Source organism: Meriones unguiculatus, chromosome 19, assembly GCF_030254825.1.
Source record: "Meriones unguiculatus strain TT.TT164.6M chromosome 19, Bangor_MerUng_6.1, whole genome shotgun sequence".
Classification (NCBI taxonomy): Eukaryota; Metazoa; Chordata; class Mammalia; order Rodentia; family Muridae; genus Meriones; species Meriones unguiculatus.
In genome coordinates, this window is record NC_083366.1 from 49,515,759 (window position 1) to 49,528,917 (window position 13,159).

A 13,159-nucleotide genomic window follows, 5' to 3' on the forward strand; every position below is an offset into this window, starting at 1 on the left:
TCACTTCCTGCCGGGTCAAGGGTTAGAAGACAAGTGGTGTGAGCTGCTCACTCTTGTGGAAACGTGGCGCCAAGCAGCTGAAGATGAGCACCCTGGAGAGGCCACGGCACTGCAGCTCAGCCATTGCTCACCTAATAGCTCAGGTGCTGCAGCTTCCCAGCTTTCCCAAGCTTTCAGCACAGCAGGGGTGGTGGGTGAAGGAGTAGTTCAGCATCTGCCTTGTTTCAGGTGCTCAGAGCACATGGCAGGTCGTTCCTTCTGAGCAGCTCAGAGCAGAGACACAGGTGCACGTGGCAGGAGGGCACGTGAGGGGCAGAGCAGCTGAGAGGAAGTGTAGGTTTCAGGGATGCATGGTTGAGTGGTGGTGAGTGATAAGTGGAACCCACAAATCTGTTGCAGGCATCACGGTTCGGTTTAAGGGGTCCTGATGTGACCAGACTGGATGCTACCAGGAGATCCCTTCCTGGCCCAACGCACGGAGGTTACTATTTTTTTTTTAAATCATGCACACAAGAGATATTAAGTGAAAGGGGTTCATAGGATGGGGGGAGGAGATACAGTGGGAGAAGGGGATACCCCAACAGAGAATTGGAAGAGAGCAGGAGAGAGCAAGAGTAAGAGAAAGAGAGAAAGAGTGATGGCAGACTGGTCACTAAGTACCTGGCCAAAATGATGTCACAGAACTCAGGCACTGACACAGGTCATTTGTCAGGACCCTAAAGTCCCCAAGGGAAGGCTACAAGTACAGACAGTAAGTATGGTATAGTCAAAGTCACTGAATGTATTCTTTGAAGCACAAATCAGTACACTGACAACAAGGGTCTCTGCTACAAATGTGTCTGTCCTGGGATAGAGTTCCTAAGGAATCATCACCTTGGCCATGTAGACATACATAACCAGCATGTAAAAAATCTCTGTCCTCTGAGTGCACAAGGCATGCACATGTTACACAGACATACATGCAGGCAAAATACCCACACAGATAAAACACGTTATTTTAATTTTAAAAATTAAAGAACGTGAGACAGTGAAGATGCAAAATTTTAGGAGGTCTCCTTTCTTTTGGCCATGCAAATACACTGTGTCCTGTGCAGGAACTGAGGACACGGTGTCCTGTACTAACTTGTCTCAGTGTCTGTTTCTGTCCTTATGCCAGGAAGAGTCCTCCAGTGGAGTAGTCTACACCTGAACAATTGGAAAACTGTCTTCTGGAAGTTAGCACCAGGATTGCTCATGTGGGTCTGGGCTAGTGCAGACCTGAAAGGACACCTGGAGCAAACACCTTCACAGCTGAATCTCTCAGGACAGAGGCTTCAATCAGCTGCAGCCACCAGGCCCTCTAGACATCCTGCAGTCCTATTCCCTTGGTTGCTGGTCAGCCAGAGACCCAAGGATCCTACTAGTTTCACTTTCTCTGAGGCCCAGATGTGGTCCAAACCTCAAACATCTCCACCCCCCAGAAGCCAGAGATGGTTCAGGCCAGGCCAGAAACCTCCCCCTGGGGCGTTGACCATGATGTCCCCACCCTGCAGTGAATAAAGGGCCTGTCTGGACCAGGTAGGTAAGCCACTATACTCCAGGGAATTCAGACCTTGAATACTGCATTTGAAGGCCACAAAGGTGGAGGTAAGTACAACTTCTTCAAACCAGGAAGGTGGGACTCAGAAAGGCCAACTTTAGAAGCTAAGGGCAGAACATGGAACCCCAGGACCTGAGAGTTAAGAAAAGAGACAGAGGAAGTGGTGTCTGGTGAGCATTCTCAGAGGTGACTTCACCATAAATTCTGGTTGGCCAGTTGCTATGAGACTGGTCTTAGGGCTGGGGTGCTGGAGCTGTATTGACCCATCTGAGTCAGGCATAGGTGCTACAGGGTTTCCGTGGCCTTTTCCACTGTCCTCTATTCAGCCTTCTCTTGACCTAAGACAATTGATTACCTCTGCCCTCTCCTCAAGGATCTGCAAAACAATGTCTCTTACATCTGTGCCCTCTAAAGATCAGCAGGCTCTAGTCTACTCTGAGTTCTTCACCAACTCTTTATTCCCATTTTAAAAGTAAGTCCCCCGTGGTGAGGGAACCCCAACACCTACCTTTATTCTGATCACACTTCATGGTGATTTTGGAGTTTCAGGATCTCTTTTGCCTTCACAGAGCCTCTACTAAGATGGAGGCAGCAATCAGTAAGATAAAGGATTACCCTTAGGAGTGATGAGCAGACCTGGGGTAGGGCAGCTGCACCAGGGTAGGACAGCACAGGCCCTGAGGTTGTCCTGTCCCAATGGAGGCTGGAGGGGTGAGTAGTTTGAACTCAGTGACAGCGATGGAGTAGATGACCTTCTAGGTGGAATAAACAGCACTTCAAGGACTCAGATGAAACTTTAAAGTGACATAGAGATGAACAGAAATGCAGGGGTGGTAAGCTGGGTCACTTGCAAGGACCAACCAGAGGGGAGTCATTGAAATGAAGCAGCCCCAACATTCTGTCAGAGCCTGGGAGACTGAAGGGGAGGAGGAATGGGTCTAGGTACTCTCTCAGGATGCTGTGTCCCTCTGTCTGGGGAGTGGGCAGATGTATGGGATGGAGTGTTCTGAGGCTCCCTCGGCTGTCTGCTCTGCATTTTAGCACAGAAGGAAACACTCTGGAACACACGTGGTGAAGTGGTGGAGGTCATGTGGCAGTGAGAGCACGACCATAGGATGCACAGTGACTCAGAACTGGGTTAAGGTTCAGCTGCAGTCACTTACTCAGGGCCGAGCTGTCCATTCACCTGGGAGGTGAGGCATGCTAAGGGAAAAGCAGCCTGGGTACCTGCAGCTGATGCAAGTCCTGAGCAGCCACTGCAGGGGAATGCTCCCTGCTGCATAGCACAGGAGACAGCACCAGCCTGTAGATGGGTCTCATCCAGCATCTCAGTGTGTTTCCTGCAGCAACTGGCAAATGTGGAGTGCACTGTCTAATGCTTCATGGATAACTCAGGAGGATTCTTCCCAGCAGAGTCCAGGATGCAGAGTTGGTGAAGCCAGGCTGAATGACACAGAGGTCATGGCTGCTTCCTTCCTTGTTTCATCTTCTCTTCCTCCTCCTTTTTATCCTCCACTCAGCCATCTTGAGAAGAAAGCGCCTGGCCTGTATGGAAGGAGACTAGAGCCTTCCTCTCAGCTTGTCCGGTGTATACATCCCTGATGATCTTTTCCTTCTACCTGTGCAGATGAGACAGGAGCTAGTTTTGTCTGTTGCCATGACCACACTTAGCTAATAACCCTAACACTGAAAGGAATGTGATCTAGAATCAATCTCTGAAATCCAATTTAAAATATTTATGTGCTTTGAGTGACAACCAGAAGTAGAATCCCAGATTTCCCTGTGTCTGGTCAGTGAACCTCACCACTGCCTTGAGTACCATTTCTCTTTTGCCTCCAGACTCTGCATCATGATTTCTGTGTCTGAAGCAAATGGCACCTTTGCCATCCAGCTTTTGAAGACTCTCTGTGAAAACAACCCTTCCAAAAATGTCTGTTATTCTCCTGTGAGCATCTCCTCTGCTCTAGCTATGGTCCTCTTGGGGGCGAAGGGAGAGACTGCAGCCCAGATATCTCAGGTAAGTTGCCTGTCACCTTACTTCCTGCTTCACTTGTCTAAGAGCCTCTGCGAAGGGGCAGTAGAAATATGCACTCAGTGTTTCATGGAGCAAGAGCTAAAGAGGACAGAAAACTGAATCTCCGCCAGTGACACTTCCTTACTGACAATGAGTTTTCCTGAGCAAAAACTTAAAAGGAACTCTCAAAATTTTGTTCAGACTTTACTTAAAAAAAAAAAAAAGGGTGCAAAAATAATTTATTCTAGGCCTGGTGGCAGAGGCCTTTAAATCCAACTCTTAAGGAGACTGAGACAGGAAGATCCCAATCCAAGGCCAGCATGTGCAACTTAGTTTCAAATAAAAAGCTATTTTGGTCTTTTATTATTTTGTTTTATTTTGCTCATTTTGTTTTAATGATGGAGGTAGGGTGCTGTGATTACAGCCCGGTGGCAGAGCACTTGCCTAGCATGTTGGAGGCCCTAGGGTGATTCTCAATATGCAATGGACAAAAGAAGATGTTGATATTGTGTGAAATATGGATGCTGAGATGTTTCTTGGTTTTAGAACAACAGACTTTATAATTATTCATTGGCAAGGAGGGATAATTTCTGCTTTTAAATGTTTCATGCCAACCTGCCTTTCATCAGAGCCTCGTGTATGTCAGTGCCTGAGCCATCTCTTCTTCAGCTTGTAAAATTCATTTGCAACTATAATGTTTCATCACTGGTATGAAAAAGTTTCTTTCTTTCACTTCACAGGCACTTGGTGTGAACCTACAGGAAGACATTCATCAAGGATTCCAGTCCCTTCTTAGTATCCTGAACAAGAAAGGCAAAAAGTACTCCCTTGGCATGGCCAACAGGCTCTTTGCAGAGAATACTTGTGAATTCGTCCCAGTAAGTTGTATCAGTAGAATGATAACGACTGTATTAAATACTTGTTGCTATAGATCCTGGGAAAAGGAGCCTAGAGAAACTGAGGAAAAAAGGATCAGGTTCTAGCCTGTATGAGGGTATACATCTGTAACACCTGCATGTAGAAGGATGAGACATGAGGGTCATGAGTTCTAGGCCAGCCTAGGCTACATAATGAGACCCAATCACTTAAAATTCCCCAAAGACAGCAATTCTATAATGATATCTTGAAGTATTTCAAACATTAATATTTGTAATTTTATTTACCTGTTCTCATAGGTGTTTGTTGCTTAAAGTGATACCTACACTCACTTTACTTCTGTCTTTTTAATGCCATGGTAATCCAAAGGTTGGGAAGATGGCTAACATTTTGTTTTGCAATGTTACCACCCTGAACGTTTTCTCTCCTAAGACCTTTAAAGAGTCCTGTCTTGAGTTCTATCACTCGGAGATGGAGCAGCTCTCCTTTGCCAAAGCTGCAGAGGAATCCAGGAAACACATAAACACGTGGGTCTCCAAAAAGACTAAAGGTCAGAATCTTAAGTTATTTCACACCCCACATTCCTGTCCTTTCCATTCATGACTCTCTCCTTCCTAACCTTCTCTTTCTGTCACTTTCCACTTCTCCCCACCACACACTAATCACACTGTTACTTCAGAGAGTCAAAGCGATGCGGACCAGCCAGGCCAAACGCTATAAGAGCTCAGTGACTTCATGGAGGTTCTACTCAGACACGTAGATTTTAAAAACAAAGTTGTTTATTTCTTTCTCTAGAACAGATGGGCTGATAAAAATGTCATGAGAATTCATGGGCCTGATTTTCAATCTAACTGTTTACATTAGTGGCCTGCAGTGTTTAATGCTCATGTGACTCTGCCATCTCTGAGATGGAGATTCATGGGTAGTTCTGCTGGGGCTGTTTCTTCATCCCCTACCACTTTCAGCTACAAAGAGGACACCTGTTTCTGCTTCCACACTTCCTGCTTCAGATCTCACTGTCATTTGATGGAATTAGACTTGAATTCCAATGAAGACACTCTGTCTTGGCTGCTCAGTTACACTGATCTAAAAGCCCCTCCCACTTATTGAACCTTATTTGTTTTTATGTCAGAGATGACTGTTCAAGCATTGACCTTGAGATCGCGGAGATCATTGTCTGACATTTGCACCATTCAGATGCCTCTGTATCACTAGGTACATTCCTATTTCTGCTAACAGACACTAAAGAATGGGAATCTTTTCTTATGCTCATCAATTACTTGCCCCTTTCTTGTTGGAATCTTACATCTTGTGCACCCTTGATATCAGAAATTAGTCAGGATTGTCTTGATGAGTGAAAAGAGAAGAAGGGAGTCAGCCCTCTTACCTGCGTTATCTCTTTGAGGGGTGGAATGCACTACAAAGTGTAGGATAGTAACACTCCCTTCACAAACTACTTTCTGCCACTGGGTCTCTACATGTGATATGTAAGAACTGGGCATGACTACGAAGTGCTAGATAACAGGCTGTGTTTAACATTAGTATACTAGCCGGGGTTCTCCAGAGGAATAGAGTGAGTACCTAATATAGAGGGCATTTAGTCAATTGGCACACTCAATGCTGACTGTGTGGTCAGCCATTGACCATCTGCACGTGGAGGAGCTGAGAATCTGGTAGCTGTCCAGTCTATGAGGCTGGAGACCTCAGCAGTTTCAGTCTGGCATGAAAAGCCTAAAGGATTCTACAGAGCCACTAGTCTTCATGCTCATGATGGCCAAAGCTGTTGAGTGCCAGTGTCAGCTAAAAATGACAGGTGTGCTGATATGAGCAGACCAAATGCCCTCACCAGCAAGGACTAAAACAGGATTCACATCTGGAAAGCAAAAGAAGATATCCTCAAGCTCCCTCTCCAATACTTCTTCTGGGAAATGTCCTTACAGATCTGCCCACAGACATGACTCTCAGCTGATTCCAGACCCAAGCAAGATAGCAATCAACATTAGCCACCCGAGGGGAAGGCTGTGCTCCCTTCCTACCCCCCTTCATATTTCCTGCTTGTTTTGTCCTCATTCCTGGAGTCTCTTCTCATCCTTCTCCTTACCCTGCCTTCCTGAGGGACTTACAAGTCTCTCAGCATCCTTACCTTGGCTATGTTCCCCCAGCGTGCGTGACCTCGAGCCAAACACGGGTGCTGGTGCTTTGTTTTGATTCTTTTTTAATGTATTTACCCAAATTCAGCAAATTTGAAAACATGATGCTTCGCTCTACCCAGATTCCACATCAGCTTATGTCTCACACGTGTTTAAATGACCCTGAAGGAAGTCTCTGCTTTCTCAAAAGGCAAAATTCCAGAGCTGTTGTCAAGTGACTCAGTTGATCCAGAGACCAAGCTGGTTCTTGTGAATGCCTTATATTTCAAAGCAGAATGGCATCAACCATTTGACAAAGAAGACACCCGTGAAATGACCTTTAAAATTAACAAGGTAAGGAACCGTTTCCAAAATTTCATGCCTGTGCCATGAAGAAATTGTAGGGATATCTTTAGTTGCGAATGTGCAGCTGCTCTCAGTTCAGTGGTAGAGATGTCACATGCTGTGTGGGGTGCTGGGATTGAGCCTCAACTGAGAAAGGAAGAAATCAGGAAAGCACAGAAAACCATTTGAGACTTATATTTCTGAGTGAAAGGTTAAACTTTGTAGAAAAATTATAGGAATAAAGAGGAATTGCTGCCTTCATTATGTTTCATTCTGTTGGTGGCTCTTACAGATTCTGATGTCTCATTAAACCATTGTTTCCATCTCATTCTAGATACTAATTTATCTTTAAGTTCAAGAACACCAAAACTGTGACACTGAGGTTGTTTAATATATATATGGCATATGAGGCAGAGTAGAAAGGAATATACAAATGTTTATGTAATAATAATGTATTTTCTAATTAAAATAAGCATTTAAATTATTGGTCAATTTGTCATTATTAAGTAATATTATATTTCCAATATGGAACATGAGTGATTAAGATCTCAGTTGTTATTAGAGTATAATTTGAATTTAAGTAAATATTAAAATATTTTGCCCAATCACTATAAAAATATAATTTAATGCACTTTGAATCCTTATTAAAGTTAAACTCCTGATTAAGTTTTTATTAAAAGTAATTTAGCAGAAATTTTAAAAGAATGATATTTTTTAAAAAATATTTATTTATTATACATACAAAGTTCTGTCTGCATGTATATCTGCACAACAGAAGAGGGCAACAGGTCTCATTACAGATGGTTGAAAGGCACCAGGTGGTGGCTGGGAATTGAACTCAGGACCTCTTGAAGAGCAACCAACACCCTTAACCTCTGAGCCAACTCTCCAGCCCTAAGATTGAGTGTTTTTATTAGGAAATTTAATCTATATTATGAATGGTCTGTAGCAAATTTTTATGTTTAATGTACCACTGTAATTAAAGTCTTTCCATGTATCAGATATCTGTATTTAAGATATACCTCTGGGAGGAGGGGTTCTCAGAGACTGAACCACTAACCACAGAGCATGCATGGGCTGGACCTAGCCTCCTATCCATTTCCATCTTGGTCATTATGTGGGTCCCCTAACAATGGGAGTACGGGCTGCCTCTGACTCTGTTGCCTGCCTTTAGAGCCATTTCCCCTAGCTGGGCTGCCTTGGCTGGCTTCAGTGGAAGAGGATGCACTCAGTCTGGCATTGGCTTGATGTGCCAGGGTGGGTTGGTACACATGGGGGCCTCCCATTCTCTCAGAAAAAGGGAAGGGGGGAATGGAGAAAAAGGAGCATGAGGGTAGGAATGGGAGGAGAGAAGGGAGAGGGCTGCAATTAGGCTATAAAGTGATTAATTAAATAAATAAATAAATAAATAGCAGGATAAAAGAAGAAAAAAATCTATTTTGGACTATCAAAACCAAAACAACTGTATTAAACTAGTTGAGATACACAAAATCCTCTCCAGACAGTCCCCAACTTGCAAAGGGTTGACAAGCATTTCTTATTTTGTGATGGATTATCAGACTGTAATTGCATCACAAAGATACACAGAGATCTGTCCAAATAGTTTAAATTAAGATTTCCCTTCCCTGTGGTGGGCTATCAGGATGTAGCTCCACCCTGAGCCTGGGGTGCATGAGCCCTTCAGCTTTCTGCTTTGTGATGGGTTAGAAGGTTGTGACCCATTGTGAACCTGTGAGCATGTATGTTCCTGTGGCCAGGCTGTTTTCTGAGAGGACATATCTGTCTGTAGTCTCATTCACAGCACTATGAAAATATTCCAGCCTACTTCATGAAAACTTTCTCTGTTGTTTATAATTGATTATGCTGCTTCCTTAGATATAATTGTTGATTATATTAAATGTTGAAAATCTTCCATGTGATCAGTAAGTCATCTTTCCATTAGAGTAACAAACTATCTGAGAGAGTAAACTTAAAAGGAGAAATCTTTATTTTGGTTGATGGTGCCAGAAATTTCATTCTGGGTCAGTTGGCTCAATCACTCCAGGTTGTGGTGGTGCAGCATAGTAAAAAAACATGATGGAGGCTCGTTTACCTCACAGCACTCAGGAAGCAAAAGAGAGGATCAGGAAAGGGGCTGCAGTGCCAATAACCCCTTCAGGGGCACCTGCTCCCCAACACTAATTTTTGTCCATTAGGCTCTTCCTCCTAAAGGTTTAACCATATGCCAGTATAACCACTATGTGGATAAAGAACATGAGCCTTCATGGACTATTTTACACCTAATTAGGGCCTAGATACTAATATTAAAATGACATATTTCTTTTGCTGGATAACACATCATGTTTCCCTAGTTGACCCCCATCCTGGTTGTTGTTCCGTCAGCTTGACACAAGCTAGAGCAAGTTGAGAAGAAGGATTTTACATTGAGGGATTGCCTTGGTAAGACTGGCCTTCAGGCAACTCTGTTGAGACTGTTCTTGATTAATGACTGGTATGGGCCCAGCCCACTGTTGGTAGTGCCAACCCTGAGCAGGTGGTCATGACCTGGGTAAGAAAGCTGGCTGAGAAAGCCATGAGGAACAAGTGAATTAAGCAGCATCCTTCCATGGCGTCTGCCTGAGACAATCCTCTGACTTCACTCAGTGATGGAATGTGACCTGAGAGTTGTGATATGAAATAAACCCTATCCTCCCCATGTTGCTTTTGGTCATGGTGCTTTATCACATCAATATAAACACTAACAGAAAAAGCCCCACGTCTGCTTGCGCTCAATATTTTTAATGAAATCGGGAAGAGGCAGGCAGACATCGACAAAGAAGTCACTGAAACATGAATATTGTTTTCCTTGTGAGTGCTGAAAACACACTTGGTATTAAACCGCACCCCGTTTGGAAACCTTCTTAATGCTCTCAATAATGTCTTTTGTGTTCTGGATTCATCTGTTCAGAAGGAGAGAAGGCCAGTGCAGATGATGTGTCAAGAAGACACGTTTGACCTCGCCTATGTGAAGGAAGTACAGGCACGAGTGCTGGAGATGCCCTATGAGGACAAGGAGCTGAGCTTGTTGATCCTGCTCCCGGATGATGGTGTGGACCTCAGCAAGGTGAGGCAGACAGGTCCATAGCATTCACTCTAAATCTCTTCAAGCAGAATCCAGCATCCGATGTGTCCTTTATCATTAGAACTGAATTCAATGCTTTCACCTTTGCAAATTTCGATTTGGTCGGTGGTACTCACAGGCCCAGATTCAAGCACAAGGCACAAGGCTTTGGGATTACAGCTGTGTCCCAGACTCCCGTTGTGGGCTCTGTGACCTTACCCCATGGTATAACCTCATCGCTAGATTGGAATATGAATACCTGAGAGAATAAACTGAGGGCAGCTCAGGCCACAAACTTAGCACACAGCTTAGAAAACAGTCACCCACTGTAAATAAGACCTTGTATCGTGACCTTTGCTACTATTTTAATATCTGACACCATAAAGTACACAGAAAAAATATTGTACTTTCACCTGATAAAAAGGAGGGATGCGACTAGGGAAGGCAGAGTCAGGCAGGCCATTGTGGCACATCTTGGTCTTCCTTCCACAGTGTGTGAGCCATCCTCTGACAGTGGGCAGTAGAGTGCAGTGACCTCAGGGGTCTGTGTTAGCAGAACAGCTCACCTGGTTCTCACCATACGGCCCCCTAACTGTGACATTGCTCTCTAGGCTGTTACCTAGTTTTTCACCACTGACCAAATGTCTGACATGAATAATCTAGAGGAGGAAGGATTTATGGCGCCTCACGGTTTCAGTGGGTTAATTTCAAATTACTTAGCACCATCATTGGTTGCCATGGTAGCAAGTGTATATGACAGGGACTGCAGACCTTTTAGCAAGCAGGAAACAGGGAACTAAGAAGGGACTTGGACAGAGAATGACTTACACCTCCAGCAACTAGTTTCTTCATCCAGCTAGACTCCCTCATGCCTAAAATTTTAGCTGCCTCCCACACAAGGATTCTAAAAATGAGACTTTTGGTAGAATTTCATATTCAAGCTACAAGAACCCACAAAACACAATCCAACCAACCTTGGATAGACCCCCCCATCAGTTGTGATTCCAAAAAGTCATTTCTTTTCCAGTTTTTAAGTTTTAATTTGGCAGCAATGATTTAGTATCTTCAAAACTAAGTCTAGCTCAAGGGAACAAAAGCAATCGAAAACTAAACCATAATCACCTGAATAAGGACACCTGTCAGAATAAAATATGTCTCAGAAGTGATTTAGGAGAGGACAGATGGGTCTTCCTACCCCAGGCGGCTTGGCCTCCATGTCCATCAGACACAAGCTAGCAGGACTGTGGATGCTCCCACTATCCATGTGTGAGGCAGTGCCCCATGGAAGATGGTTCAGTGTACTGTAAGCAGTAAACGCCCTGGTTCTGGGTAAGACCTCCACTGTGAATCTGAAAATCTCCAATTCTGCTTTGTCAGGTAGAAAACAGTCTCACTTTTGAGAAGATAACAGCCTGGACTAAACCGGACTTTATGAAGAGCAGGGAAGTTAAAGTTTTCCTTCCAAAATTTAAACTGCAAGAGGATTATGACATGAGAACCCTGTTCCAGCATTTGGGAATGGTGGATGTCTTCGACAGCAACAAGGCTGACCTATCAGGAATGTCTCCAGATGAAGGACTCTGTGTGTCCAAGTTTGTTCACAAGAGTGTGGTAGTGGTCAATGAGGCAGGCACAGAGGCTGCAGCAGCAGCAGCAGAATCAGCTGTATTTTTATGTCTAACTGAAGGTCGGGTGCACATTTTCCGTGCTGACCGCCCCTTCCTCTTCTTCATCAGGCACAACAAAACCAACAGCCTCCTGTTCTGTGGCAGGTTCTCATCTCCATAAAGGCGCAATTATTATGTGGGGGAAATGTCTCTCTTTTCAGCATCTTGACCCTCCTAAATCACTGTGAAGATGGGAAAACCTGGGAAAAACATGTTCCGAGATGAGGGCGCTTTCTTCTTTTCAGCCTGATCTTATGATGCCCTCATCCCGCTCTCTCTATCCTGGCATTCATATGTGCTCTTTGCCGGGTCACAGGACCACAGCGCGTTTTGACTTCCTGTTGTGTAAGCCGTGCCAGCCATATGCACTGCGCTTTCCTGGCAGCTCAGCTCTTGCCATCACTTGCCTTACCCTCATAGCATCGTAGTAAATGCTTCTGTGGGTGATGATGGCTACTGCAGTTTTCCTGGTGACTAGTCCTTTGCATCCATCTAAAATTTACTCTCTTTGGGGTCCACTACTCAGCAGTTATGTGTCCAACGTTGTCTTAGCCTTGGGGAAATGTGCCGATGGTGTGCGGCTCTAACAGCTGGCCTTTACTATTCATGGTCAGTTTGCCTGGTTGTCCTGACAAGTAGCCTGGACACATGCCCTCCTTGGGGAAGTCATGTTTCTCTAAACTATTGTGTTTCTCTAGCACTGACTGTAATTATTAAATTTGAGGAAGTCCTTACAAGCCGTTTAAAAATAAATTTTGTTTTCTCACCAAACCTGTGCAGTTTGAACTTTAATCGGACCACTTGGAGTGCTTGCTTTCTCTGTTAACCTTCAGCATCTCAGATTGTCCCACAATTACATCCTTTGTTTGGCAGTGGCCAAGGTTATATCTAACTATGCCATATGGCCCACACTATGCCACTTACAGGTGGCTTAAGTGACTTTGCTGTGTTAGAGTGCCAGAAGGTGGCTAGAGAGATGGCTCAGAAGTTTGGAGAGCTTGCTGCTCTTACAGAGATTTCAGGGAAACTGTTCACCACCCACGTGGCTGCTCACCACCTCCCCTAACTCCAGTTTCAGGGATACTGATGACCTCTTTCAGCTTTAATAGCTCCTGTATACACATGCTACATGTATCTTCACTCAGAATCACACACTTACATACAAGTTTAAATAAAAAATTTAAATGAAGTTTTGTTAATATTTATATAACTCCAACTATTATTCATTTTAGCATTTTATTGCCTTTATTAATTTAATAATAACAATAATATGTAGGTAAGAAATTCAGATTCTGCCGGTGGCATGCTATAGTCATCTTTAATCTCTTTCAAACACATTGTATAACCATTAAGCAGTGACTCTCTATGCTTCCCTCTCTCTGCCTCTGTAACCATCAACCTTCTCTCTGTTTTTGTAGATTTACCTGTTCTGTATATTTTATATAGATT

At 44.0% G+C, this 13,159-nt stretch overlaps 1 protein-coding gene across 1 annotated transcript; it reads left to right on the top strand.

Annotated features, from left to right (window-relative positions):
• The first annotated feature begins 1,533 nt into the window (after nucleotides 1-1,533).
• Nucleotides 1,534-12,473, top strand: LOC110561383 (serpin B9-like). The gene is made up of 7 exons (XM_021657774.2): nucleotides 1,534-1,626; nucleotides 3,419-3,596; nucleotides 4,334-4,471; nucleotides 4,902-5,019; nucleotides 6,810-6,952; nucleotides 9,891-10,046; nucleotides 11,421-12,473. The coding sequence occupies exons 2-7, from the start codon at nucleotides 3,429-3,431 to the stop codon at nucleotides 11,829-11,831; spliced, it is 1,134 nt and encodes a 377-aa protein (XP_021513449.1). The 5' UTR covers nucleotides 1,534-1,626; nucleotides 3,419-3,428; the 3' UTR covers nucleotides 11,832-12,473.
• The last annotated feature ends 686 nt before the right edge of the window (nucleotides 12,474-13,159 follow it).

Coding starts and splice junctions, on each gene's coding strand:
- LOC110561383 (XM_021657774.2), top strand. CDS start 3,429: ATGATTTCTGTGTCTGAAGCAAATGGCACCTTTGCCATCCAGCTTTTG. Junction 6,953..9,890: donor TGACCTTTAAAATTAACAAG/GTAAGGAACCGT, acceptor TCATCTGTTCAG/AAGGAGAGAAGGCCAGTGCA. Junction 10,047..11,420: donor ATGGTGTGGACCTCAGCAAG/GTGAGGCAGACA, acceptor CTGCTTTGTCAG/GTAGAAAACAGTCTCACTTT.